This window comes from Dendrobates tinctorius, unplaced genomic scaffold (assembly GCF_039654945.1).
Source record: "Dendrobates tinctorius isolate UK_male_01 unplaced genomic scaffold, ASM3965494v1 ptg000114l, whole genome shotgun sequence".
In the NCBI taxonomy this organism is placed as follows: Eukaryota; Metazoa; Chordata; class Amphibia; order Anura; family Dendrobatidae; genus Dendrobates; species Dendrobates tinctorius.
Genome location: NW_027361782.1, coordinates 11,710,556 through 11,736,877, shown reverse-complemented (window position 1 = coordinate 11,736,877; position 26,322 = coordinate 11,710,556). Strand labels below are relative to the sequence as shown.

Here is a 26,322-nt window from a genome sequence, read left to right as displayed (position 1 = left end):
TCAAGTTAGTGCAAAAGTTCATAAAAATCATAAATGTCTGGATATTAATGGTGAAAACTGAGCACAGAATAAAACCTGAACTACAGTATCCAAAATTGTCTAGTGATAAAGATTTTCATGTTTAAGTTTGTATGAAGAAAGGACTAAAGTTTGTAAACTTTTTTTTTTTTTTTTTTTCTTTTCTGTATGTTTGTGGAATCTTATCTCAGAAGATAAAGGTTTATGTTGTTAGAATATAACTACAATAATACTGCTCCTATGTACAAGAATGTAACTACAATAATACTGCTCCTATGTACAAGAATATAACTGCTATAATACTGCTACTATGTACAAGAATATAACTACTATAATAATACTTCCCCCTATGTACAAGAATATAACTACTATAATACTGCTCCTATATACAAGAATATAACTACTATAATACTGCCCCTTATGTACAAGAATATAACTACTATAATACTGCCCCCTACGTATAAGAATATAACTACTATAATACTGCCCCTATGTACAAGGATATAACTGCTATAATACTTCCCCTATGTACAAGAATATAACTGCTATAATACTTCTCCTATCTACAAGAATATAACTACTATAATACTGCCCCCTATGTACAAGAATATATCTAGTATAATACTGCCCCTATGTACAAGAATATAAGGCTACGGCCACACTATCAGTATTTAGTCAGTAATTCACATCAGTATTTGTAAGCCAAAACCCCGAGTGTGTGAAACATGCAGAATTGGTGCACAGGTTTCTATTATACCTTGTCCTCTGATTGTTGCTCACCTGGTTTTGGCTTACAAATGCTGAGGAAAATACTGAACAAATACTGATAGTGTGGCCGTAGCCTAACTACTATAATACTTCTCCTATGTACAAGAATATAACTACTATAATACTGCCCTCTTTGTACAATAATATAACTACTATAATACTGCTCCCTATGTACAAGAATATAACTACTATAATACTGCTCCCTATATACAGGAATATAACTACTATAATACTGCCCCTGTGTACACGAATATAACTACTATAATACTGCCCCTATGTACAAGAATATAACTACTATAATACTGCTCTTATTTACATGTTTATAAATACTATAATAATGTCCTTACCCCCTGTGTACTACACTATGTTTGTGCCTCCTGTCCTAGTATTAGTTTGTACAGGGCCATTGATTTCTTCTATAGGACTCCACATTCTCCCTTTGTGCTCTGGTAAGTGAAGGACACAGGTTGTAACTTTTGTTGCATTTTTCTCACTTGTCCTTTATATAGGAAGTTCTTTCGTCTAATATGATGCTCGTCTCGGCTTGGTCCGTGGGGAAGAGCCTTGGATAGCAAATCAAAAAGGATTTAAAGTCCCGGATTGTTGGAGTCGATCCCTGTGCATCGGTGGCACCATGTCTGTCATGATGGTGAGGAAGAAGGTGACTCGTAAATGGGAGAAGCTTCCAGGGAAAAATACATTCTGCTGTGATGGCCGGGTGATGATGGCAAGACAGAAGGGGATCTTCTACTTGACGCTCATTCTCATCCTGGGGACGTGTTCACTCTTCTTTGCTTTCGAGTAAGTGTCGCTTTAATTTTGCTTGATGTTGGACCTGAATAATAAATTCTCACCTCCTCATCTGCATCCACAATCCGGCCGCTCAGTGTGGGGACTTGGGATGAGCGCGGCTGTTCCTCTAGGGAAGGACCTGGGTAAAATTATCACTGGCGACATTTACTGAAGGCTGCTTGCACTGGTATAAACATTTTTGCTGCATTTTTTTTTTTTTTTTTTCTTTTTAAGGCATCTTGGCAGTTAAACTCTACATTCAAAATATTCGTCTAGCTATGGATTACGTGTGCGCTTTGTCTACAGCACGTGCTTAAATAAGTTTGTTTTAGTGAAAAAAAAAAAAAATGCTTCAAAAACGTTGTTGCATTTAATGCACTTTTTTTTTTTTTTTTACCTTCTCGTTTTTTATGGGTGGTAAAATGCTGCAAAAAAGAACTGACCTGCAGATTCAACAAAAAAAAATCGCAGTTCTAAAATAAAATAAAAAAAATCCATGGATGTGCACAAAATCTCTTAGCTCTTCCTAATACTTAAAAAAAAAAAAAAAAATGGCAATGACTTCAGGACGGGTCATCAGTAGTGTTGAGCATTCCGATACTGCAAATATTGGGTATCGGCCGATATTCGATGTATTGGAATTCCGATACCGAGTACCAATATTTTTTTCAATACCGGAATCGGAAGTCCCCATAATGCAATGAGCCACTGTTGTGGCTGTGATTGGCTGCTGAAATGATGTCATCATGATGCGCGGTCTGTGCGGGCCTGCCGGGGGTCTGTGCGGGCCTGCCGGGGGTCTGTGCGGGCCTGCCGGGGGTCTGTGCGGGCCTGCCGGGGGTCTGTGCGGGCCTGCCGGGGGTCTGTGCGGGCCTGCCGGGGGTCTTGTGTGTGTGTGTGTGTGTGTGTGCAGGCATCGTCCAATGGGACTACAAGTCCCATCGGGCGATGCCTGCTACAAGGACAGTGATTGACACATTAGCCAATGATGGGACAGTAGTAGTCCCATCATCCAGCTAATGTGTTGAATGTAAAACAACTAAAAAAAATATATATACATACATACTACATACATGCTACAGACATACAGTACATACTTCATTCATACTACATGCTATAGACATACAGTACATTCATACTACATGCTACAGACATACAGTACTTTCATACTACATTCATACTACATGCTACAGACATACACTACATTCATACTACATATACACTACATTCATACAACGTACATACATTCAACATGCTACAGACATACAGTGCATACTACATTCATACTACATATACACTACATTCATACAACGTACATTCATGCTACATTCATACTACATTCAACATGCTACAGACATACAGTGCATACTACATTCATACATACACTCACTGGCCACTTTATTAGGTACACCATGCTAGTAAGGGGTTGGACCCCCTTTTGCCTTCAGAACTGCCTCAATTCTTCGTGGCAGAGATTCAACAAGGTGCTGGAAGCATTCCTCAGAGATTTGGGACCATATTGACATGATGGCATCACACAGTTGGCGCAGATTTGTCGGCTGCACATCCCTGATGCGAATCTCCCGTTCCACCACATCCCAAAGATGCTCTATTGGATTGAGATCTGGTGACTGAGGAGGCCATTTGAGTACAGTAAACTCATTGTCATGTTCAAGAAACCAATCTGAGATGATTCGAGCTTTATGACATGGCGCATTATCCTGCTGAAAGTAGCCATCAGATGTTGGGTACATTGTGGTCATAAAGGGATGGACATGGTCAGCAACAATACTCAGGTAGGCTGTGGCGTTGCAACGATGCTCAATTGGTACCAAGGGGCCCAAAGAGTGCCCAGAAAAAATTCCCCACACCATGACACCACCACCACCAGCCTGAACCGTTGATACAAGGCAGGATGGATCCATGCTTTCATGTTGTTTACGCCAAATTCTGACCCTACCATCCGAATGTCGCAGCAGAAATCGAGACTCATCAGACCAGGCAACGTTTTTCCAATCTTCTACTGTCCAATTTCGATGAGCTTGTGCAAATTTTAGCCTCAGTTTCCTGTTCTTAGCTGAGAGGAGTGGTACCCAGTGTGGTCTTCTGCTGCTGTAGCCCATCTGCCTCAAAGTTCGACGCACTGTGCGTTCAGAGATGCTCTTCTGCCTACCTTGGTTGTAACGGGTGGCAATTTGAGTCACTGTTGCCTTTCTATCAGCTCGAACCAGTCTGCCCATTCTCCTCTGACCTCTGGCATCAACATGGCATTTCCGGCCACAGAACTGCCGCTCACTGGATTTTTTTTCTTTTTCGGACCATTCTCTGTAAACCCTAGAGATGGTTGTGCGTGAAAATCCCAGTAGATCAGCAGTTTCTGAAATTCTCAGACCAGCCCTTCTGGCACCAACAATCATGCCACGTTCAAAGGCACTCAAATCACCTTTCTTCCCCATACTGATGCTCGGTTTGAACTGCAGGAGATTGTCTTGACCATGTCTACATGCCTAAATGCACTGAGTTGCCGCCATGTGATTGGCTGATTAGAAATTAAGTCTTAACACACAGTTGGACAGGTGTACCTAATAAAGTGGCCAGTGAGTGTATATACTACATTCATACAGCATACATACATACAACATGCTACAGACATACAACATACATACTACATACAACATTCATACAATACATACATATAGACATACAGTACATATAACATAGAGTACATACTCACCATCACTTGTCACATTGTTCCCTGAAGCCAGTGTCCTCTATGAAAAAAATAAGAAAATAACAAACAAGCCATATACTCCCTGATCCGCAAAAATCCACGTGTCCCACGCCGATTTCCTGTGGAGAACAGCAGCATCAGCTGATGCGACCGCTCTCTCCGGGGCTCCAGGAATCCGATGACGGGAGGTAGGTATTCATCCGCACTGTATTCCTCCGCCACTGTAAAAAAAATAGTCCCTCGTCTCACTTTATGGCAAAAGCTGCGTGGGAGCTTTTTCACACAGCAATGCCAAAAGTGAGACCAGGGACTATTTTTTTTTTTTTTTTTTTTTTTTACAGTGGCGGAAGGATACCTACCTCCCGTCATTGGATTCCTGGAGCCATGTAGAGAGCGGTCGCATCAGCTGATGCTGCTGTTCTCCACGGGAAATCGGCGTGGGACACTCGTGGATTTCTGCGGATCAGGGAGTATATGGCTTGTTTGTTATTTTCATATTTTTTCATAGATGACACTGGCTTCGGGTAACAATGTGACAAGTATTGGTGAGTATGTACTCTGTTATATGTATTGTATGTATGTTGTATGTCTGTAGCATGTTGTATGTATATATGTTGTATGAATGTAGTATGTATGTAGTAAGAATGTGGTATGTATGGTTTGTTTTTTTTTCTTTTTACATTCAACACATTTAGCTGGATGATCTGACTACTACTGTCCCATCATTGGCTAATGTGTCAATCACTGTCATTGTAGCGGGCATCGCCCGATGGGGCATGTAGTCCCATCGGACGATGCCTGTGCAGACCCCCGGCAGCCGGCACAGACTTCCTATCTTGTTGTATCTGCATCGGTTTCGGGAGCAATTTTTGGCCAGTGACTGCCTGGACGGATTATTGGGTGTTATATGATGACCGCAGATTGGTGACTGTTTCCGATCTTTCCTGTACAGATGTCGCTATTTGGCCGTACAGCTGTCACCGGCGATCCCCGTGTTTGCAGCCGTCCTCTTCCTCTTTTCCATGGCCACATTACTACGGACCAGCTTCAGTGACCCCGGAGTAATACCCCGAGCGTTGCCAGACGAAGCTGCTTTTATTGAAATGGAGATCGGTGAGTCTCAATGTTTCTAAGTTTCCATATAACCGAACATTCCACACGTTCTGCCTTTTTTTTTTTTTTTTGCCTTAATTCACTTGGAAGCTTAAATGGTGCTACTATAATCTGTAGGATGTAAAAAGCAAAAAACACAAATATCCTGAACTAAAATGTAAAAAATATACTGCAAATAACACTGGTCAACAGCATTTTTGGTGCCAAAGATATTTCATCGAATTTAGGGTATTTTTGGGGTGCTGATTCTGAATATGTCATCAGTTTTGCCAGATTGGCTCAAGTTTTTGAGATTTTTGGTATCTTATTTATAGCACTTGTTGGTAAATGCGACGCATCATCTCATTAATTTCTTTGGATTAGTACTTGAACTGAGCAGTTCTCAATATAGTTTTGTGTTAATTAGTGTTCTAAAAGTTTGTTCATAGCTTGATTTTTGCACTAACTTTATGTTGTTGTCTGTTTTCCAGTGAAAAGCATGAACTCATCAAGAAGAAGTTGTCTTAACGATCCAGACTCATTCTGTTACATTTGTGGTGAATACACACTGCCAAAACATAGAAGAAACATAACAGACTTCGTAAAAAAAGTGTATTTTGCCTATTTTGGGGTTATGCTTGGGGACCAAGACAAGTTTTGGGCACCACACATAGTGTGCAAAGCATGTATCGAATTATTACGAAAATGGAGCAAAGGACAAAGAAAAAGCTTCAAATTTGGTGTTCCAATGGTGTGGAGAGAGCCAAAAAATCATCATGATGACTGTTATTTATGGTAAACACAGGTACAGGCACATCTTCACAATGAGGGACAGGCCTTCTTGCAGATTCCATGTTACTCCCATTTTCGTTTCTTATGCTTATTGAATCCTTGCACTTGCACTGCACAGAAATAACAGTCATCATGATGATTTTTTGGCTCTCTCCACACCATTGGAACACCAAATTTGAAGCTTTTTCTTTGTCCTTTGCTCCATTTTCGTAATAATTCGATACATGCTTTGCACACTATGTGTGGTGCCCAAAACTTGTCTTGGTCCCCAAGCATAACCCCAAAATAGGCAAAATACACTTTTTTTACGAAGTGTGTTATGTTTCTTCTATGTTTTGGCAGTGTATATTCACCACAAATGTAACAGAATGAGTCTGGATCGTTAAGACAACTTCTTCATGATGAGTTCATGCTTTTCACTGGAAAACAGACAACAACATAAAGTTAGTGCAAAAATCAAGCTATGAACAAACTTTTAGAACACTAATTAACACAAAACTATATTGAGAACTGCTCAGTTCAAGTACTAATCCAAAGAAATTAATGAGATGATGCGTCGCATTTACCAACAAGTGCTATAAATAAGATACCAAAAATCTCAAAAACTTGAGCCAATCTGGCAAAACTGATGACATATTCAGAATCAGCACCCCAAAAATACCCCAAATTCATTAAAATATTTTGGACACCAGAAAAAAAATTTTTTTTCGTTGACCTGTGATAATGCATAAAGGTAGTAATAGTAATAAGGGTATTTAGTAAACATAATTTTGATCAAAATAATGTGCAAGCCATCCCGCCACGTCACGGCAACCCTTGTGGGACAGTCCCTACTCTAGTATTTAAAACCTTATCACTTGCCAAGTGGCGTGAATGTGAATAAGGGTCGAGCGGCTGAACCACTAGTAACAGCTTAGGCCAGACTGGATGGCTTTCCCAGCTCAGAAAAAGGGCGGTCACACCCATATATGCACTGAATGCACAATGAAATGAATAAAAAACAAATCTGAACTGAGAAAAGTAAGTTAATGTGTATGCACAATGTAAGTGCATATTTACACATGACCATTAACCAGAGAAAACAAAAAGCAAAAAACACAAATATCCTGAACTAAAAGTAAAAGATATACTGCAAATAATGCATAAAGGTAATAATAATAATAAGGGTATTTAGTAAACATAATTTTGATCAAAATAATGTGCAAGCCATCCCGCCACGTCACGGGATGGCTTGCACATTATTATTTGTTTTTTAATCTGTAGGATGTGTCTGGTAATGTAGCTGTGCCCCTACTCGCATGTATGAGGCTGCGAGGCCGAACCAGACAAAACCCAAGTCTGTGCAGCACAGAGAGGCAGTGTCCTGTATAACAGATGAAGTGTCTGTGACCACTCCAGTGAAGCTATAGGTTTACATTGTTTTCACATGTGATGCTGGAGTGTTGACCGCGCTTCCAAAATATCCATATCTAAGAATGGAATAGTAAAATTTCAAGGTGTTTTCCAGGACTTTAAAAGTTACTGTATTTTTGCCATTCACTAAAAGTAGAAAATCTGCCACTATACTGGTGGTTCTGCCAGTTCTGTCCTGCAGTGATGTGCCGTATATAAGCATAGGTGACTGCTGCAGCTAATCGCTGGTCTTGGCTGTCTCGTATCACATTATTACTGGGGTCACTGATTGGCTGCAGCAGTCATATGTGCATGAGATCACCAGTGTTTAGTTCGTTCCCCAATCCATATCTTACAATTTGGTTATAACCCTTTAAAGATATAAAAGATTTATTAAACTTTTAAAAGGAAAAAAAAAATATTGATCAGAATCAGTACAAAAAATGGAAGGATCCAGCGATGTCGGGTGTCGGTTAAAAACAAATATTGTCAAAATGGCATTAACCCTTTCGCACCAGAGCCTGTTTTTGCCTTCGTGACGGGCCAATTTTTTAAATTCTGACCAGTGTCACTTTGAGGTCATAACTCTAGAACGCTTCAACGGATCCTGCAGATTCTGACATTGTTTTCTCGCGACATATTGTACTTCATGATAGTGGTAAAATTTCTTAGATATGACTTGTGCTTATTTGTAAAAAAAAAAAAAAAAAAAAAAAAAAAAAAAAAATCGAAATTGCAATTTTCAAACTTTCAATTTTATGCCCTTAAATAAGAGTCATATCGCACAAAATAGTTAATAAATGACATTTCCCACATGTCTACTTTACATCTGCACAAATTTGGAAACATAATTTTTTTTTTTTTTGTTAGGAAGCTATAAGAGTTAAAAGTTGACCAGCGATTTCTCATTTTTACAACAAAATTTACAAAACCATTTTTTTTTTTTAGGGACCACCTCACATTTGAAGTGAATTTGGGGGTCAATATGACAGAAAATACCCAAAAGTGATACCATTATAAAAACTGCACCACTCAATGTACTCAAAACCACATTCAAGAAGTTTACTAACTCTTCAGGTGCTTCACATGAATGAATGGAATGTGGAAGGAAAAAATAAACATTTAACTTTTTTCACAAACATTTTACTTCAGAACCATTTTTTTTATTCTCACAAGTGTAAAAAGAACCACAACATTTTTTGTGCAATTTCTCCCGAATACATCGATACCCCATATGTGGGGCTAAACCACTGTTTGGGCACACGGCACAGCTCAGAAAGGAACTTTTTCAATGCAGAATTGGCTGGAATTGAGATCGGACGCCATGTCGCATTTGGAGAGCCCCTGATGTGCCCAAACAGTGGAATCCCCCCCCCCCCCCACAAGTGACCCCATTTTGGAAACTAGACCCCTTAAGGAACTTATCTAGATGTGTGGTGAGCACTTTAAACCCTCAAGTGCTTCACAGAAGTTTATAACGTAGAGCCATGAAAGTTAAAAAATGATTTTTTTTTTTCCACAAAAATGATCTTTTAGCCCCCAATTTTTTATTTTCACAAGGGTAACAGGAGAAAAGTTGTTGTCCAATTTGTCCTGAGTACGCTGGTATCCCATATGTGGGAGAAAACTACTGTTTGGGCGCACGGTGGGGCTCGGAAGGGAAATAGTGACGTTCTGGAATGCAGACTTTGATGGAATGGTCTGCGGGAGTCATGTTGCGTTTGCAGAGCCCCTGATGTAACTAAACAGTGGAAACCCCCAATTCTATTTCCAACCTTAACCCCAACACACCCCTAACCCTAATCCCAACCATAACCCTAGCCCTAACCTGCATACCTGCTTTTTTTTTTTTTTTTTTTGTGACAAGATCGTTGCCCTGCGATCTGATTCATAGTAACGCCACTTCTCCCCTGATCTCGCACTGACAGGAGATCAGAGGAGAAGCCGCGTTACGGTGTGACAAGATCGCTGCAATCTAGTCACACAGTAACGCTATTTTTCCTCTGATCTCTTGTCAGTGCCAGATCAGAGGAGAAGTCGCGTTACATTGAGTCAGATCGCCGGGAAACAAGCAGCTTTCCCAGCGAGCTCTCTCATTGGCTGCTGTGATGCTGACATCATCAGGACCTGAACCAATCAGGTCTCGATGAGGTCGGGGGTCGCAGCAAGCATTGTGCGCCGGGATCCCTGCATTATAAGGCATGTGGGGGTCCTGGGGGGCACAAAACCGCCGACAGCAGATAAACGTCGGGGCTGCACAAAGCCCAGCAAGCGCCGATGTTTTTCTACAGTTGGCGGTCAGGAAGCGGTTAAAATATTCTCAGGCACATAATGTCTGGCAACACTGCATGGAAACACAGATCTACGCGTTTCGACGCAAGGTCTTTATCAAGATCACATCTTGATAAAGACCTTAAGTCGAAACGCGTAGATCTGTTTCCATGCAGTGTTGCCAGACATTATGTGCCTGAGAATATTTCAATGCCATTTTGACATCGCTGGATCCTTCCATTTTTTTGTACTGATGTTTCCTTAAGCTCACTTGGATCCCTGCAGGGCGTTGGCTGATGGTGAGACAAGCTGCACATAGCAGAAAGGTGAGCTGACTTCAACATTTTTTTTTTTTCTTTGATCGGAATCCTGTTAAAGCTTCAGCAGAAGCTCTGCCACCAATTGCGTCTGCCAAATTCAAAACCAGGAAATTGCAGGTAATCAGCGTTGGGGCGACTTTATCTAAGTTGTCTGGAGGATTCAGTTATCCAAATTTTTTTTATTTTTTATTAATGGCCTTTTCTTAAAGGGATTTTCCACTGCTTTCCTTTAAATATGGAAATATGCGAACTTAAAAAAAATAAAATAAAAAAAATGGGCACGTACTCCTCTGTGGATTCCCCCAACACTCCTTTGTCCTGTTAACCTGTCCTCCATCTGTCTCCTTTCCTTCTCTTCCAGCATGGTTGGGGTCTGATCACTGAAGCCAATCACTGGCCACAGAAGTGACGTTGGTTGCTGCTGTGGCCAAGATTGTCTGCAGTGGTCACCCACTGATAATCAAGTCCCCTTTTTGGGCCACATCTTTTCCAACCCCCTCTTTGTGAGTGTTATTGCTCAGGCTCCATCTAATGAGGAATATCTCGGCATCATGCACAAGAACCATATGTTGACAGGCCCAATATTGCTGGAATTGTCCTGGTTTTTCAAAAACAATCCAGGCAATGTGTGGTTTCCTGAGTCAGAAAAGGCTCAGGGTTTCCACCGACCTCGTCCACTAGCATGTAGTATTGGGTGGGGTTCAGGCGCTGACTGATATGGAGGTTGTGTATTGCCTGGATATTTGCTAACTCTTAAAGTCCATGAGGTCTCCTCTGTCATGGAGGAGCATTGAAGCATGGCTTTGGTGAACCACAACCTTGGGACAGGCCATCGCTCTGTGGTTGATGGGGCTCTGATCTCTGCACCTTCTTCGGCCGCTGTATGTAGTGGTGGTGGAACTCGTGCAAGCGCAGCAACCTTTGCATTGTTCACATTGCTCCAAAACTTCTGATCTCCAGGTGCAGAGTCGGACCAGCACCATAGTCAGAGGATTGATGATCCATGTTGTGATCCCATCTTCTGCATCTGTGTCAAACGGATGGAAAAACTGATACATGCATACATACATACAGCACCTGTCTGTTTATGTAGCCGGACAAAAATGTTGTGTAGACGCAGGACACGGATTGCTCGTTATATCAGTTTTTCATCTGGTTTCATCCCATCTTTTATTTCGTTTCAGATTGATGACTTCTGAATTTGTGGACTCAGCGTCCAGGATCCCAATATTGATGACTAATCCTTTGATTATCACGGTGGTCCAACTCCCTCACCCAGTTATCAGGTGTATGAGGGGTCAGTGATGCTCGGCATTCCTCCTGCTTGGTGCATTTAGATCAGTGGGGCGATATCCGACCGTATCGTGCAGTCGTTCTCGCTGTTCTGAGACATCGCACGTGACCGGCTCATCAGGTTGTTGCTGCCATTCACCCCATTGATACGTTTTTGGCCCCGTGCCTCGTGATTATCACCCGCTGCAGATTTCATTATTTGGTAGTAACACGTCTGTGATGATTTAATCACCTTCACTTCACGGCTCCAAAGCGGAGAATAATAGGAACGTGGCCTTGTGGAAGGCGCGGTGCATGTGAGGAGGGAACGAGATCAACCAGATGGAAGTTGAGATCTTTCTAATCTTATTTTTATCGTTCGCTGGTCACAATTTACAGTCTGGTGAAAGGACGGCAGCTGAGGACGCCGATGATTCACTCGAGTCTTCTGGTTGTAGATAATGATGATGTTTAGGTGGGAGGGTCTCAGAGGAAACTGCACATTATAAAAGAGAGCCAATTATTTATTCTAGTAGTTGTTTTTACCTTTTTATTTAATTATTAGACTGGTTCATTTGCATGGTGATCCTGGGCTCTGACCTGTAATGTCTTACTCGGCATCACTCTCACGACATTAGTGGAATGGTTCCCACTGCCATTAGGAGTAGAACATGAAATGACTTGATTTTCAGGGGGACGTCCTCGCCGTGGTCTGGAAATCTGGTGATCGATGCTGCAGTGATGTCCTGAGGAAGCCACGCTTTGTGGCGATACGCGTGGGGTTCTTCTCCCTCCACATACTATGACGTGACCGGGTGACTCTTTCCCAGATTCCAACAGGTCTACAACATCTGCAAGGAGTTTGCATCATGTTCTCCCCATATTTGTGTGGGTTTCCTCCCACACTCCAAAGACATATTGATAGGAAATTTAGATTGGGAACCCCAATGGGGACAGCGATGATGATGTCTGTATAGCTCTGTGGAATTAAGAGTGTTGTTTAGGTGCAAAAAATAATTAACTTTCAATTTGTTGCAGTCCAGATTTTGTAGGTTTCACGGATTATGTTACCTTTCATGATTCTTCAGTAAGCTGATGAATGTTTTGAGGGTTCTTGGCCTCATGTGACTCCTCTGTTTTCTGTCCTATGCTCATCTTTATGGAGCAGCATATAAAATCCTAGAATGTTAGCATTGGAAGGGACCTCTGGGGTCATCATGTCCAACCCCCCCGCTCAAAGCAGGACTCGCTAAACCATCTCAGACAGATGTCTATCCAGCCTCTGTTTGAAGACTTCCATTGAAGGAGAACTCGCCACCTCTCGTGGCAGCCTGTTCCACTCATTGATCACCCTCTCTCAGTTTTTTCTAATATGTAACCTGTATATTCTCCCTTTCAGTGTCATTCCATTGCTTCTCATGTTTTCATGTGCAAATGAAAATAAGGATGATCCCTCTACACTTTGACAGTCTCCTCTAAAGTCGTCTTCTTTTTTCGCAGCTAAACATTCCCAGATACTTTAAACGTTCCCCATAGGACTTGCTTTGCAGTCCGCTCACCATCCTGGTTGCTCTTCTTTGAACTTGCTCCAGTTTTTTTCTATGTCTTTTTTTAAATGTGGTGCCCAGAACTAGACACAGTATTCCAGATGAAGTCTGATCAAAGAGGAGTAGAGGAGGATAATTACTTCACGTGATCTAGACTCTATGCTTCTCTTAATACTTACCAGAACTGTTAGCCTTTTTTGCTGCTGCATCACACTGCTGACTCATGTGCAGTCTGTGATCTATACCCAAGTCTTTCACACGTGCTGTTGCTTAGTTCTATTCCTCCCATTCTGTAGATGTAATTTTCGTTTTTCTTGCCCAGATGTAGAATCTTGCATTTCTCCCTGTTAAATACCATTCTATTAGTTGCTGCCCATTGTTCAAGCTTATCTAGAGCCTTCTGAACCCTTTCTGTCTTCTCAAATGTTAGCTATCCTTCCTAGCTTTGCATTGTCTGTAAATTTGATCAGTTTACCTTCAGTTCCCTTATCTAGAACATTTATAAAAATGTTGAACACTGGGGCCAGGACTGAGCCTTGTGATACCCCACTTGTAACACTGGGGCCAGGACTGAGCCTTGTGATACCCCACTTGTAACACTGGGGCCAGGACTGAGCCTTGTGATACCCCACTTGAAACACTGGGGCCAGGACAGAGCCTTGCGGTACCCCACATGAGACATTCTTCCAATTGGATGTGCAACCATTTATCACCACTCTGAGTGCAATCACTGAGCCAGTTATGAATCCACCTAGCCGTAGCCTTGTCAACCTCATTTTTGGACATTTTTTCAATAAGGACTTCTTTATCAAATGCATTGCTGAAGTCGAGATATACTATAACTGCTGCATTTCCCTGATCCACCTAGACAGTGATTCCATCATAGAAGGAAATTAGATTAGTCTGGCATGACTTGTTTGCTACAAACCCAACCTGGCTCTGGTTAATCACTTAATTCTTATCCAGGTACTTGCATACATGCTGTTTAATAATTTGTTGACAGATCTTTCCTGGTATAGAAGTACGGCTCACTGGCCTGTAATTTCCTTGCTCTATCTTCTTTCCTTTTTTGAAGATGAGGACAATATGTTCCCTTCTCCAATCTTCTGGGACTTCTGTTTTCCAGTATATTTTAGAGATTCTGGCTAGTAGTTCTTCAATTTTCGTGTATCTTTCAGTACCCTAGGATGTAATTAATCTGGACCAGGAGATGTAAATTCATGTGCATTAGCTCAGTGTTCTCTCACCATCTCTCTGTTTTATGGATAGTGTGGATTATTTTTTTTCTTTCAATGGCACAGTGAAGATCAGTTGTTGATACCTTTGCTTTCTTAGAGAACACAAAATAGGAATTTAACAGTTGAACCTTCTCAACATTATTTTTGATCACTTCACTTTTTTTTATCCTATAGCATCTGTGAATTTTCTTTTGCTTTTTACGTACCCACAAAATCCTTTTTTTACTGCTTTTGGCCTCCCTTACAAGCTTCACTTCATTACTGGCTTTAGCTCTTCTTAGGCCGGGATCACACAGGCGAGAAACTCAGACTAGTCTCGCATCTTTATACCCGGCACTGCCGCCGGCACTCGGGAGCGGTCCGTGCGGCTGCATAGAAATACATAGAGCTGCAGACTCCGCTCTCGAGTGCCGGCGGCAGTGCCAGGTATTAAGATGCAAGACTCATCCGAGTTTCTCGCATGTGTGATCTTACTCTTGCCCTGCTTTCCTTGCAGATAGCAATATATTCTTCAGGTATGCCCTCCTCTTTCCATTTAATATACATTTCTTTTTTCCTTTTTAACAAGTGATTAAGTTCTGTGTTCATCCATCTTGGTCTCTTTAAAATGCTTTCAATTTTTCCTTGTTTTCAGGATTGTTACTAATTGGGCGGTGAGAATTTCATTTAGCACATGCCCGTCCTGTGCTTGGTCGGAGGGCAGAGAATTATGCGACAATTAAGGTTGCGGGGTCTGACACTTCATCTAAGGCTGGGGTCAGACTTACGAGAAACTTGGAGTCTCGCACGTCAATACCCGGCACTCGGACCGCAGTGTGCGGCTGCATGTATTTCTATGCAGCTGAGCGCTCCGGTCCTGAGTGCCGGTTATTGATGTGTGAGACTTGTCTGAGTTTCTCGCAAGTCTGACCCTGGCATTAGGATGAGATTATAAAGATTTTTTTTTTTTTTTTTTTTTTTTTTGAATTGACTCAAAATCCATATTGAAATAAGAAATAAAACCTAACTCTTCATATCCGCTTGTAATAAGCTGCAAATTACATCCAATGAGGAGATTGCAGCTCAGACCTGATGGAACAGGGAACATTGTTTTTTTTTTCTACACATAGTTAATGCATAGAAGAAAGGTTGTCCTGTCAATTCCTTGGCAAGTTTTCTGTTCAACATTTTTAGCAAAACAGGTGCGTTTTTTGTTCCAGATTTTGATTTCTATATTTCTTTATGTTATGTAAATGAGACCAAAATCCTCGCACTATTGCTAGACCCCACTTCAAGTTTAAAAAAAAAAAACTGGTCAAAAATGCACAGAAACACTGCATCAAAACCTGAAAAGCTGCATGTTCACACAAGCTGAAAAATCTGTTTTTGCAGGTGAAGGGTTGGGACAATGACAGATTAGGGTATTTAGAAAGTTGTGGGCATTTTTTACTTTTTCTGTATTAAACCAATATGGAAATGGAACAAAATGAACTTTTAATAAATATGAAGTAGGTTTGTCTGGTACTGCAGCTCCGCACCACTGAGCTGGGATGCAGCCTGTGGATGGATGTGGAACTCTTTGGGCAAGAAAGCAGCCATGTTTTTCTAGTCTTGTTCCTCCTCTGAATGCATCATCTGGCTTTAAGATGGGGGGACATCACTATCAATGCTCATTCTGTTATTTCCGTCCCCTGTATAATCTGTATATACACTGTAGATGAAATTTCTGATTTCTGGAAATAGCCGATAAGTGTTTGGGTGCCCGCGGTGACGTCAGCAGTGTTCTCCTCCTGTGGGACCAGTCACTGGATTAATACAAGAGTTGCACAGCAGATGACGCCAGAAAAGCGGGAATATAAGCTCTCCACATATCAGGAAATATTGTATGGAGCAGTAAAGGGCAGAGCAACAGACTGTGAATCCTGAATATTCAGTCAGACCCCCTCCTCTGATTCGTGTTTCGCATTTACCGCTTCACCTGGGGCATCAAATTGCCTACATTGTTTTGTCCATACAATCTTTTCCCCATGCAGGTAACTTATATTTCTGCTGTCTTACTGTTGTGTATTTATATAGTTTAATCCGATCATTGTTTTTATTGCATTACTTTTTGCTCCTCTCCACTTCCTTCTGGAGGATTATCTAGGTTTGGTGCTAGTGAAGGACTTGCTCCCATATATCAGGTTATAATTGTGCGTACACTGACAATGAACGTCCGGCAGGTTTCTAGAATACAGCAGCACCTTTGCGTTGGGCTTTAATTATCTTATCCCCATACCATAGTTTCCAGTATGATTCCTGCACATTATCTTCCTTACAAATTGAAGTTGTGTCTTGTCGGCCGTTTCCCAGTGACTTGCAGGTGACGTGTTGCTGTGCAGCTCCTGCCTCAGGAGTGCTGCGGTTTTCCTGCTCCGCTGATCCGGGTCATCCAGAAGGAAGGTTTGATATCGTTTAATTTGGTAACAGGGCCACCTGCTGGATAAATGTAGGCAGTGCAGCAATTGAAAGAAAATTCTTTATAGCAGGAATTCTCAAGCCTGGATCTCACCATCTGCAGTGGAAATCAGTGGTACAATAACAAAAAATAGCTAGATATTGCTAATTCTGAGATTTCTGCAGCCGTAGAAAGGGCTCTGCTAGGCCATAATGTTTGTAAAATAGAAGAGCATTTTTTTTATTCTGGGCATCCCCTTTAAATTATTTGCCTAGGCACTGCCAACAAGAACCTGTCTATTAGTGAGAGATAATACAACTTCATGGTGTATCTTCACTGTTCATGTATGTGGTAAGCAGGCATGTATGGATGTAGGAAGCGTGCACGTATGTGAGTGGTGAGCATGTATGGTGTATGTAGTGTCTGTGTATGCACATATGCGAGTGGTGAGCATCCATGAATGGTGTGGGTATTGTCTGTGTGTGCATCCATGTCTGTGGTGAGCGTGTGGGTAGTGATTGTATGTGCACATACACACGTGGTCAAAATTGTTGGTAACCCTCGTTTAATGACAGAAAAACCCACAATGGTCACAGAAATAACTTGAACCTGATAAAAGTAATGATAAATAAAAAATCTATGAAAATGAATAAATGAAAGTCAGATATTGCTTTTCAACCATGCGTCCACAGAATTTTAAAAAAAAAAAATCTCATGAAATAGGCCTGGACAGAAATGATGGTACCCCTGAAAATAATGTGACAAAAGGGACATGTTAAATCAAGGTATGTCCATTAATTAGCACCACAGGTGTCTACAATCTTGGAATCAGGGAATGGGCCTGTATAGAGGGCGACAGATACTCACTGTGCTGTTTGGTGACATGGTGTGTATCACACTCAGCATGGACCAGAGGAAGCGATGGAAAGAGTTGTCTCAGGAGATTAGAACATAAATTATAGACACACATGTTAAACTTATAAGTTATAAGACCATCTCCAAGCAGCTGGATGTTCCTGTGACTACAGTTGCACAAATTATTCAGACGTTTAAGCTCCATGGGACTGTAGCTAACCTCCCTGTGGCCGCAGGAGGAAAAGTGATGACAAATCAAAGAGAAGGATAATACGAATGGTAACAAAAGAGCCCAGAAAAACATCTAAACAGATTAAAGGTGAACTTCAAGCTCAAGGAACATAGGTGTCAGATCGCACCATCTGTCATTGTATGAGCCTAAGTGGACTTCATGGGAGACAACCAAGGAGGACACCATTGTTGAAAAAAAAAATCATAAAGGCAGACTGGAATTTGCCAAATTACTTGATGACAAACCACAAAGCTTCTGGGAGAATGTCCTATGGACAGATGAGACAAAAATGGAGCATTTTGGCAAGGCACATCAGCTGTATGTTCACAGACAGAAGAATGAAGCATATCAGGAAAAGAACACTGTCCTTACTGTAAAACATGGAGGAGGCTTTATGTTCTGGGGCTGCTTTGCTGCATCTGGCACAGGGTGTCTAGAATCTGTGCAGGGTACAATGAAACCTCAAGACTATCAAGGGATTCTAGAGAGAAATGGTGCTGCCCAGTGTCAGAAAGCTTGGTCTCAGACTCAGTTGCAGGTCATGGGTCTTGCAACAGGATAATGACCCAAAACACACAGCTAAAAACACCCAAGAATGACTAAGAGGACAAGATTAGACTATTCTGAAGTGGCCTTCTATGAGCCCTTACCTAAATCCTATTGAGCATTTTCGGAAAGGGCTGAAACATGCCGTCTGGAAATGGCAACCTTCAAACAAGAGACAACTGGAGCAGTTTACTCTTGAAGAGTGGGACATATACCTGTCGAGAAGTGCAGAAATCTCATTGACAGTTACAGAAATCGTTTGATTGCAGTGATTGCCTCAAAAGGTTGTGCAACAAAATATTAAATTAAGGGTACTGTCATTTCTGTCCAGGCCTATTTCATGAGTTTTAGTTTTTTAAAAATTCTGTGGAAGCATGGCTGAAAAGCAATGTCTGACTTTCATTTATTCATTTTCATAAGATTTTTTTCAAGTTATTTCTGTCACCACTGTGGGTTTTTCTGTCATTAAACGAGGGGTACCAACAATTTTGACCACGTGTGTAAGTGAGTGGCGAGCATGCATGCATGGTGTGGGTGGTGTCCGTGTGTGCATCCATGCCTGTGGTGAGCGTGTGGGTATTATCCGTGTACTGTGCGCACATGTTAGTGGAGAGCATGCATGTATGGTGTGGGTAGTGTCCATGTGCATCCATGTCAGTGCTGAGCATTATAACCATGGACACCTTTATTGTGTGGGAAAAATCCTTATAATCAGGGTCGGACTGGCCATCTGGCAATTCTGGCAAATGCCAGAAGGGCCTGTCTGGTCATGGGTTGCCTTGTCTGCTATGTTGTTAACAGAACCGGTGTTCTCAAGATACCCAGACTGCTAAGAGTTGTGACGGAGCACAAAGTCACTGACTCTATCACTTACCCCAGCAGGCCACGGGTATCATTAAAAATATTGGTCTTGTAGTAAATCTTTCTTTCCTCTATCCAGGGTAATATTAGTAATGTATCCCATCTGTTGCTCTGGGACAGTGACAGCATGGGCCTGTGTGACTTCAAATCCCAGGGCTGAATTTTAGCCCCAGTCCGTACCTGCTTATAATTTAGTATCTTTTCGTATTTCAGAGGCAGCCAATGGGAGCGTGCCGCAGGGTCAGAGGCCGCCTCCTCGCATTAAGAACGTCCAGATCAACAATCAGATCGTGAAGCTGAAATATTGTTACACCTGCAAAATCTTCCGTCCTCCTCGCGCCTCTCACTGCAGCATCTGCGATAACTGTGTGGGTGAGTAACTGCATGTGGGGGGATACATTGTACGTCACTGCCAGCATCAGCTGTGGAACTACAAGTCCCAGCCCTGGCCCTTAGTGGTAAGAAAGCTTACAGCCAGGATTCTGCTCTTTTTCCAGAGCGATTCGACCACCACTGTCCGTGGGTGGGGAACTGTGTCGGGAAGAGGAATTATCGCTACTTCTACCTCTTCATCCTGTCCTTGTCTCTGCTTACAATTTACATCTTCACCTTCAACATCGTCTACGTCGCCCTCAGTGAGTCCCGGCTCCTCCGCGCTTTGGTTTTATGGTATAGAATCAATGTCACCAGGAAGTGATAGTCATGTATCACACTCGGGATTAGATACAGTGAGGCAGGGAGTATCCTGCATTGTGAGGTTAGATACACATCTCAGCAGACCATATCATGCAGGATAGGATTAGATACACTGCTCAGCAGACCAAATAATACATGGTGGGATTGGGTACACAGCTCAGCAGACTGTATCATACATGGTGGGATTGGATGCACAGCTCAGCAGACCGTATCATACATGGTGGGATTAGATACAGAGCTCAGTAGACCGTATCATACATGGTGGGATTAGATGCAGAGCTCAGTAGACCGTATCATACATGGTGGGATTGGATACACAGTTCAGCAGACCGTATCATACATGGTGGGATCGGATACACAGCTCAGCAGACCGTATCATACATGGTGGGATTAGATACAGAGCTCAGTAGACCGTATCATACATGGTGGGATTGGATACACAGTTCAGCAGACCGTATCATACATGGTGGGATTGGATACACAGCTCAGCAGACCGTATCATACATGGTGGGATTGGATACAGAGCTCAGTAGACTGTATCATACATGGTGGGATTGGATACAGAGCTCAGTAGACCGTATCATACATGGTGGGATTGGATACAGAGCTCAGTAGATCGTATCATACATGGTGGGATTGGATACACAGCTCAGCAGTCAGTATCACATGATGGGCTGTTCTCGTGGTTGGGTTTTGCCCTTGATTTGCTTTGTTGCCCTTGAACAAGTGTTTTTTTTCTAACTTTTTATTTAAGATTCTTTAAAAATTGGCTTCCTGAATACGCTGAAAGAAAGTCCGGGGACATATCCTTCAGAGATCTGCGCGGCTCGTCCGTGATATGGAGGGACAGGAACATTGTGCGTTTTGCTGTTACGGATCGAGCTCCAGTGTGCTTGTAATATGTATAGATGCATTTACATGAAGACCCCTCCATAATTCTCCACTGTATGATATAGATCGCCTGTCCCCAGGATAAGTGTCTGATCTGAGACCCCCACTGATCAATAAGGGAGGGGGTCTTCTGACTGCAGTGATTGATGGGGCCGTCGCCATGTGAGCTTCCTACAGAACTGATTGCAGTAGCTGAATACAGTGATCCTGGCCATCAGGGACCAGCGGTGCATGGATGATAGTCCGCTGTGGCAGTACCCCTATAGGCGTTACATGGCGCCCCAATAGTTGTTCGTGAATCACATGGGCACGCAGGACCTTGCAGAGCGAGGCAATAACTGGTCCGTCTGCACATGAGGAATTGTATTAGATCTCCAGCAACTTGTACGTTATGTTTGTTCTGTCCTCCCCCCCTCCCCCCCTCCAATCTATTTTCCGTTCCACTATCCCGTTTTGTGCATTTGTGGCATGTCCGCAGCATACGCCATGAATGATACAAGCTCATCCTACAGCTGAGACGCCATCCATCATCAAGGAGAAGTGGTGTCTCATCTGACGCTGATCTTTATTGCAGCATGCCCACCCCTCCACTGCCCCCATTATTAATATATAGATGTTTGTGATGGGACATAAAGCAGCTCCTGATACAGGAATGACTTCTTCTGTATGGATGGAGACCTGGGGGCTGTTACTCGGCCTGTGCGCCCCTTTGTGTCGCTCTGCTGATCGAACATTATAGGGTCCTCTCTGTTGTCACAAAATAGCGGCAGAGCCCGATGCAGGCAGAGACCACCCCACTGCTCTGCTCCCACTGCTGAGGGTTTGTTACATTGATGATCAGCGGTAATTCTGTATCCAGTTTCCAGTCCACATTTGCGTCTCTGCTCCTTAACTCTTCGTGCACTGTCCTGGAAGTCTTCATCTGCTTCTTCACCCTCTGGTCTGTGGTAGGACTTACTGGATTCCACACGTTCCTGGTGTCTCTGAACCAGACGACCAATGAGGATGTGAGTACAGAGCGGCTACATTGTTTGCTTTTCATTGTTACATTTGTTTCTATTTATTTATGTAAATCTCAGTAGTTGTCCTTTAACCCCTTAGTGACAGAGCCAAATTTTAAAAATCTGACCAGTGTCACTTTATGTGGTAATAACTCTGGAACGCTTTGACAAGTTTGAGTGATTTTGAGATTGTTTTTTTTTCGTGACAAATTATACTTTATGATCATGGTAAATTTAGGTTGATATGTTTTGTGTTTCTTTATAAAAATATCAGAAATTTCACAAATGTAAAAAAAATTGGCAATTTTCAAACTTTGATTATTCCTTTTAATTCACATAGTCATACCATAGCAAAACATTAATAAATAATATTTCCCACATGCCTGCTTTACTTCAGCACCATTTGTAAAATGGTATTTTATTTTGTTAGCCTTTTAGGAGGTTGAAACATGTAGCAGTAATTTTTCATTATTTTTTCATGGAAATTTACTAAATTATTTTTTTTAGGGACCTATCCAGGTTTGAAGTGACTTTGGGGGTCGTGTATATTGGAAAAACCCCAAAAGTGATAGCATTTTAAAAACAGCACCCCCTGACATACTGAAAACTGCTGTCAGGTAGTTTATTAACACTTTAGGTGCTTTTCAGGAATTAATACAAAATGGCATGATAGAGTTGATTATTACCACCTAAATGTCGCTGACTTTTGAACAGGTCAGTGTAGCCGGCAGACTCTAAGGACGCTATTTACTCATGAATTGCCATGGCAAACATCAGGCCCACACAATCATTATCTCAGCGTGCCAATGGGGATGAAGAGGGAGAAGCCACACTCTTTTAAACATTTATATGATAGTCACTATTGACAGCAGCATCTAAGGGGTTAAATAGATATGGACGGTGCCAACAGTGATTGTGGTTGATGCAGCAAGTTGTCAGCTATAGTTTACAGCCGACAGATGCTGGATGGTCACCTGTATGGGGATGATGTTCTCTTATAGGTCAGTTAAAAGACGTATTCACGGTCATTAAGGGGTTAAACCTTCCTGTCCTGGGTAATATGCCTCAGTCTGACTCCAGAAGTCTCTTACTGCAACTCTCCCTTCTTTATTGCATTTAATATTTTATTACATCAGTATAAATATTCTGCAACATTCTCTGGGAGAAGCACAAAGTGCAAAGTCAGAAGTTGCAAGGTACTGAAATTGCCAATATTTTTCAACATGTATTGATGAATTTATGGCGAAACCTAATAAGGGTATGGGCATACGTTGCGGATTTTGCTGCAGATCCACAGGCATTGTAAAGTACAATGCAAATCAATGGGATTTCAAAACCGCAGCGCGCTTGCTGCGGATTTGCTGCAGTTTTAAATCCGCAGCATGTCAATTCTTTCTTTGGATTCTGCAGCGGTTTGACACCTGTTCCATTGTCCAGGTGTTAAACCGCAGGGGAAAACCGCAGGCAAATCCGCAGATAAACCGCAGGTCACTTTACCTGCGGTTTTACCTGCAAATCCGCGCTGGAAAATCCGCACTGTGTGTACTCACCCTTATCCCATCTGTAGAGATGAGCAGAAGACGTCTCGGTAATGCTGTGACCCAAAGAATCTCGCACATGGAGGATCCACCCCTCTATCTATCATATCCTCCTGATTGGATAATAGTGATCCTTAGCTGACATCGCGGATGATTTAATGAATTACTATTCCCCAAAAAATTAAGTTTTCCTTTTTCCCCATAACTTTCTGATTTCTGGGTGTCCAACCACTGGAACCCCCAATGAACCCAAGATTGTTGCTCTGCAACCCACAGAAAGGTGCTCTGCATCCCTGTCCTGAGTCAAGCAGACATGCACATGCTCTGCCTCTGCTCCATTCACTGTCTACAGGACTGATTGGGGGAAAAAGCTGAGTGCTGTACTTGGCAGTCCCATAGTCAATGAAATCTGCAGAGTTAGACCAGAAATGCACATGCTCGATTCAGGATAGGGTTGCACAGCCAAGATATCTGGTATTCAGAGCCGCAATCACAGGATGGGGGGGATCCCAATGGTCAGACCCCCAGTAATCCGCACGTTATATCTTATCCCTTAGATAAAAGTATAACTTTAACATCTTGAGGACAACCCTTTAAGCACCGGGATGTGCTGGAGAAGTGCTCCAGGCTCTGCGCTGTACATCTTCTAGTGGCAGTGTCTGGTATTGCAGGTCTGAGCTGTAACACGAGGCACAACCCAAGTGTCCAGCATCGTGTGTGCTCAACACCCCATTAATCTCTGATGGATGGGGTGGCGGGAGTCGGACCCCCCCCCCCCCCCCCCCCATCAATCTGAATTGATATGAAAGATAGAATTTTCATTGTAAATAGTCTAAATGAGAGAAAAAAAATTTATACATACACAATGTTGTGTTTTTTTTTTGTTTTTTGTTTTTTTTTCTACGTAGATTAAAGGATCCTGGACTGGTAAAAACCGTGTCCAAAACCCATATAACCACGGGAACCTAATGAAGAATTGCTGTGAGGTGTTATGTGGTCCAGTCCAGCCGAGGTACAGAACCAGTATAATGAAGTGATATTTGTAACAAATATGTCGCAGGGTTTCCTAATAAAAATAATATTGCAAAGCTTACAATGGGCTTCACCCACATTCTGTGCTGATTAGAGGGGTTTCCAGGGCTGAGATATTGAAGCAATGGTAGGTTGGCACCCGGCACCGCCACGATCAGCTGTTAGGATGTCCCGCGGCAGCCGAAATATTCAGATCTTAAAGGGTTTGTCCCCTGCTGGTGTCACCCCTTGTAAAATGAACAGAACACATAGTCTCCTCCTGCACACGCGCGTTCCAGCAGCCAACGTGATTGCCAGGATAATGGCCGAATACTGAAGCTGGAGAAGCTTCACAGTCAGACTTCTGATGGGGAAAGTATCAGATCTGCACGATAAGTGCTGTAACAACCAGATCTCCATACCTTAATGCTGTCTCCTCTGCAGTGTGCTGGACAGACGAGGGATCCTCCAGGAGCCGCTGGTCCTTCCAGGACAATCAGAGCCAGAGAACAGCAGCAGCGCGCAGCGAGATCCCGTAAGTACGAGTCGCCAGCAAAGCGCAGTCATGTTTCTAATGCTACACAAGTGACCAGACAAAGGCTGGTGTGACGGGTCTAGAATTATAAATGAGTACGAGGGGAACCATGCTGAACGATGAAGCCTTTCAGAAAATACAGAAAGTATAGAAATAGTTATTTGTATTATTTTGAAGTGTGGGAAGCCAGAATGTGGCACTTCAACACTACAGTGTAGCAGGATGGATGGAAAAAATGGCAGGAATACAGAACATAAAGAGATTCACAGGCAACAGACGGGTAAGGGTGTGTGCACACGCTGCGGATTGATCGGCGCGGATTTTGCAAAATCCGCAGGTCAAAAGACCTGCGGTTTATCCTGCGGTTTTGCCCTGCGGTTTATCACCTCTCAATGGAGGAGATGGCAAACCGCAGCGGAATCCGCAGGAAGAATTTACATGTCAATTCTTTCTGCGGATTAGAAACCGCAGCAAATCCGCACGGAAAAATCCACACCGTCTGCACTGCAGTTTCCATTTCCCATAGGATATTATGGTACTGTACACCGCAGCATAAACTGCTGCGGATCCACAGGGCCAAAACCGCTGCGGATCCGCAGCAGAATCCGCAGCGTGTGCACACACCCTAACAGTACAACTGATCAATATTTGAAGAGAGGATTAATAATCTCTTATAACAAGTGTTTTATAAATATAGATTCTGATTAATCAACAAACTGCAAATGCTACTTATTGCCGGTCACATCTCATCTACCTACAGAGGAAAGTCAAAATCTAATCAAAGGTATCAACTTAGATCTGTAGGTAGAGAGTGAGTTACCTGCAGCCGGATGTGGTGCTGATCCCCGACGCGCATTACTTTCATCTGTTGTATTGACTCCTAAATAGGAGTTCCATGAGTTCACCGCGGCACATATATTTAGTTGTTTACTTGATCCATTTATTCTGTTATATTATATGTACAGCTGGTATAACCTGATCATCTCCTGTATATAATTACATGTGTACAGCCAGCTTAACCTGGGCATCTCCTGTTTATAATTATACATGTATAGCTGATATAACCTGGGTATCTCCTGTATATAATTAATTATATATCAGCTATTCATGTATAATTATATACAGGAGATGCCCAGGTTATACCAGCTGTACATACAGTACACACCTTCTCATTCAAAGAGTTTTCTTTATTTTCATGACTATGAAAATTGTAGATTCACGCTGAAGGCATCAAAACTATGAATTAACACATGTGGAATTATATTAACAAAAAAGTGTGAAACAACTGAAAATACTGTGTCTTATGTTCTAGGTTCTTCAAAGTAGCCACCTTTTGCTTTGATTATTGCTTTGCACACTCTTGGCATTCTCTTGATGAGCTTCAAAATGTAGTCACCGGAAATGGTTTTCACTTCACAGGTGTGCCCTGTCAGGTTTAATAAGTGGGATTTCTTGCCTTATAAATGGGGTTGGGACCATCAGTTGTGTTGTGCAGAAGTCTGGTGGA

At 42.3% G+C, this 26,322-nt stretch overlaps 1 protein-coding gene across 2 annotated transcripts in view; it reads left to right on the top strand.

Moving 5' to 3' along the window:
• ZDHHC9 (zDHHC palmitoyltransferase 9) overlaps positions 1 to 26,322 on the top strand; it is a 71,461-nt gene that overhangs the window by 38,680 nt on the left and 6,459 nt on the right. For both annotated transcript variants that reach the window (XM_073589866.1, XM_073589865.1), the window contains exons 2-9: positions 1,296 to 1,587; positions 5,262 to 5,422; positions 19,357 to 19,515; positions 19,641 to 19,778; positions 20,594 to 20,642; positions 21,635 to 21,737; positions 24,178 to 24,281; positions 24,725 to 24,815. In XM_073589866.1, coding sequence (XP_073445967.1) covers positions 1,421 to 1,587; positions 5,262 to 5,422; positions 19,357 to 19,515; positions 19,641 to 19,778; positions 20,594 to 20,642; positions 21,635 to 21,737; positions 24,178 to 24,281; positions 24,725 to 24,815 — 972 coding nt within the window. In that variant the 5' untranslated portion in view covers positions 1,296 to 1,420. The remainder of the gene's footprint in view (positions 1 to 1,295; positions 1,588 to 5,261; positions 5,423 to 19,356; positions 19,516 to 19,640; positions 19,779 to 20,593; positions 20,643 to 21,634; positions 21,738 to 24,177; positions 24,282 to 24,724; positions 24,816 to 26,322) is intronic.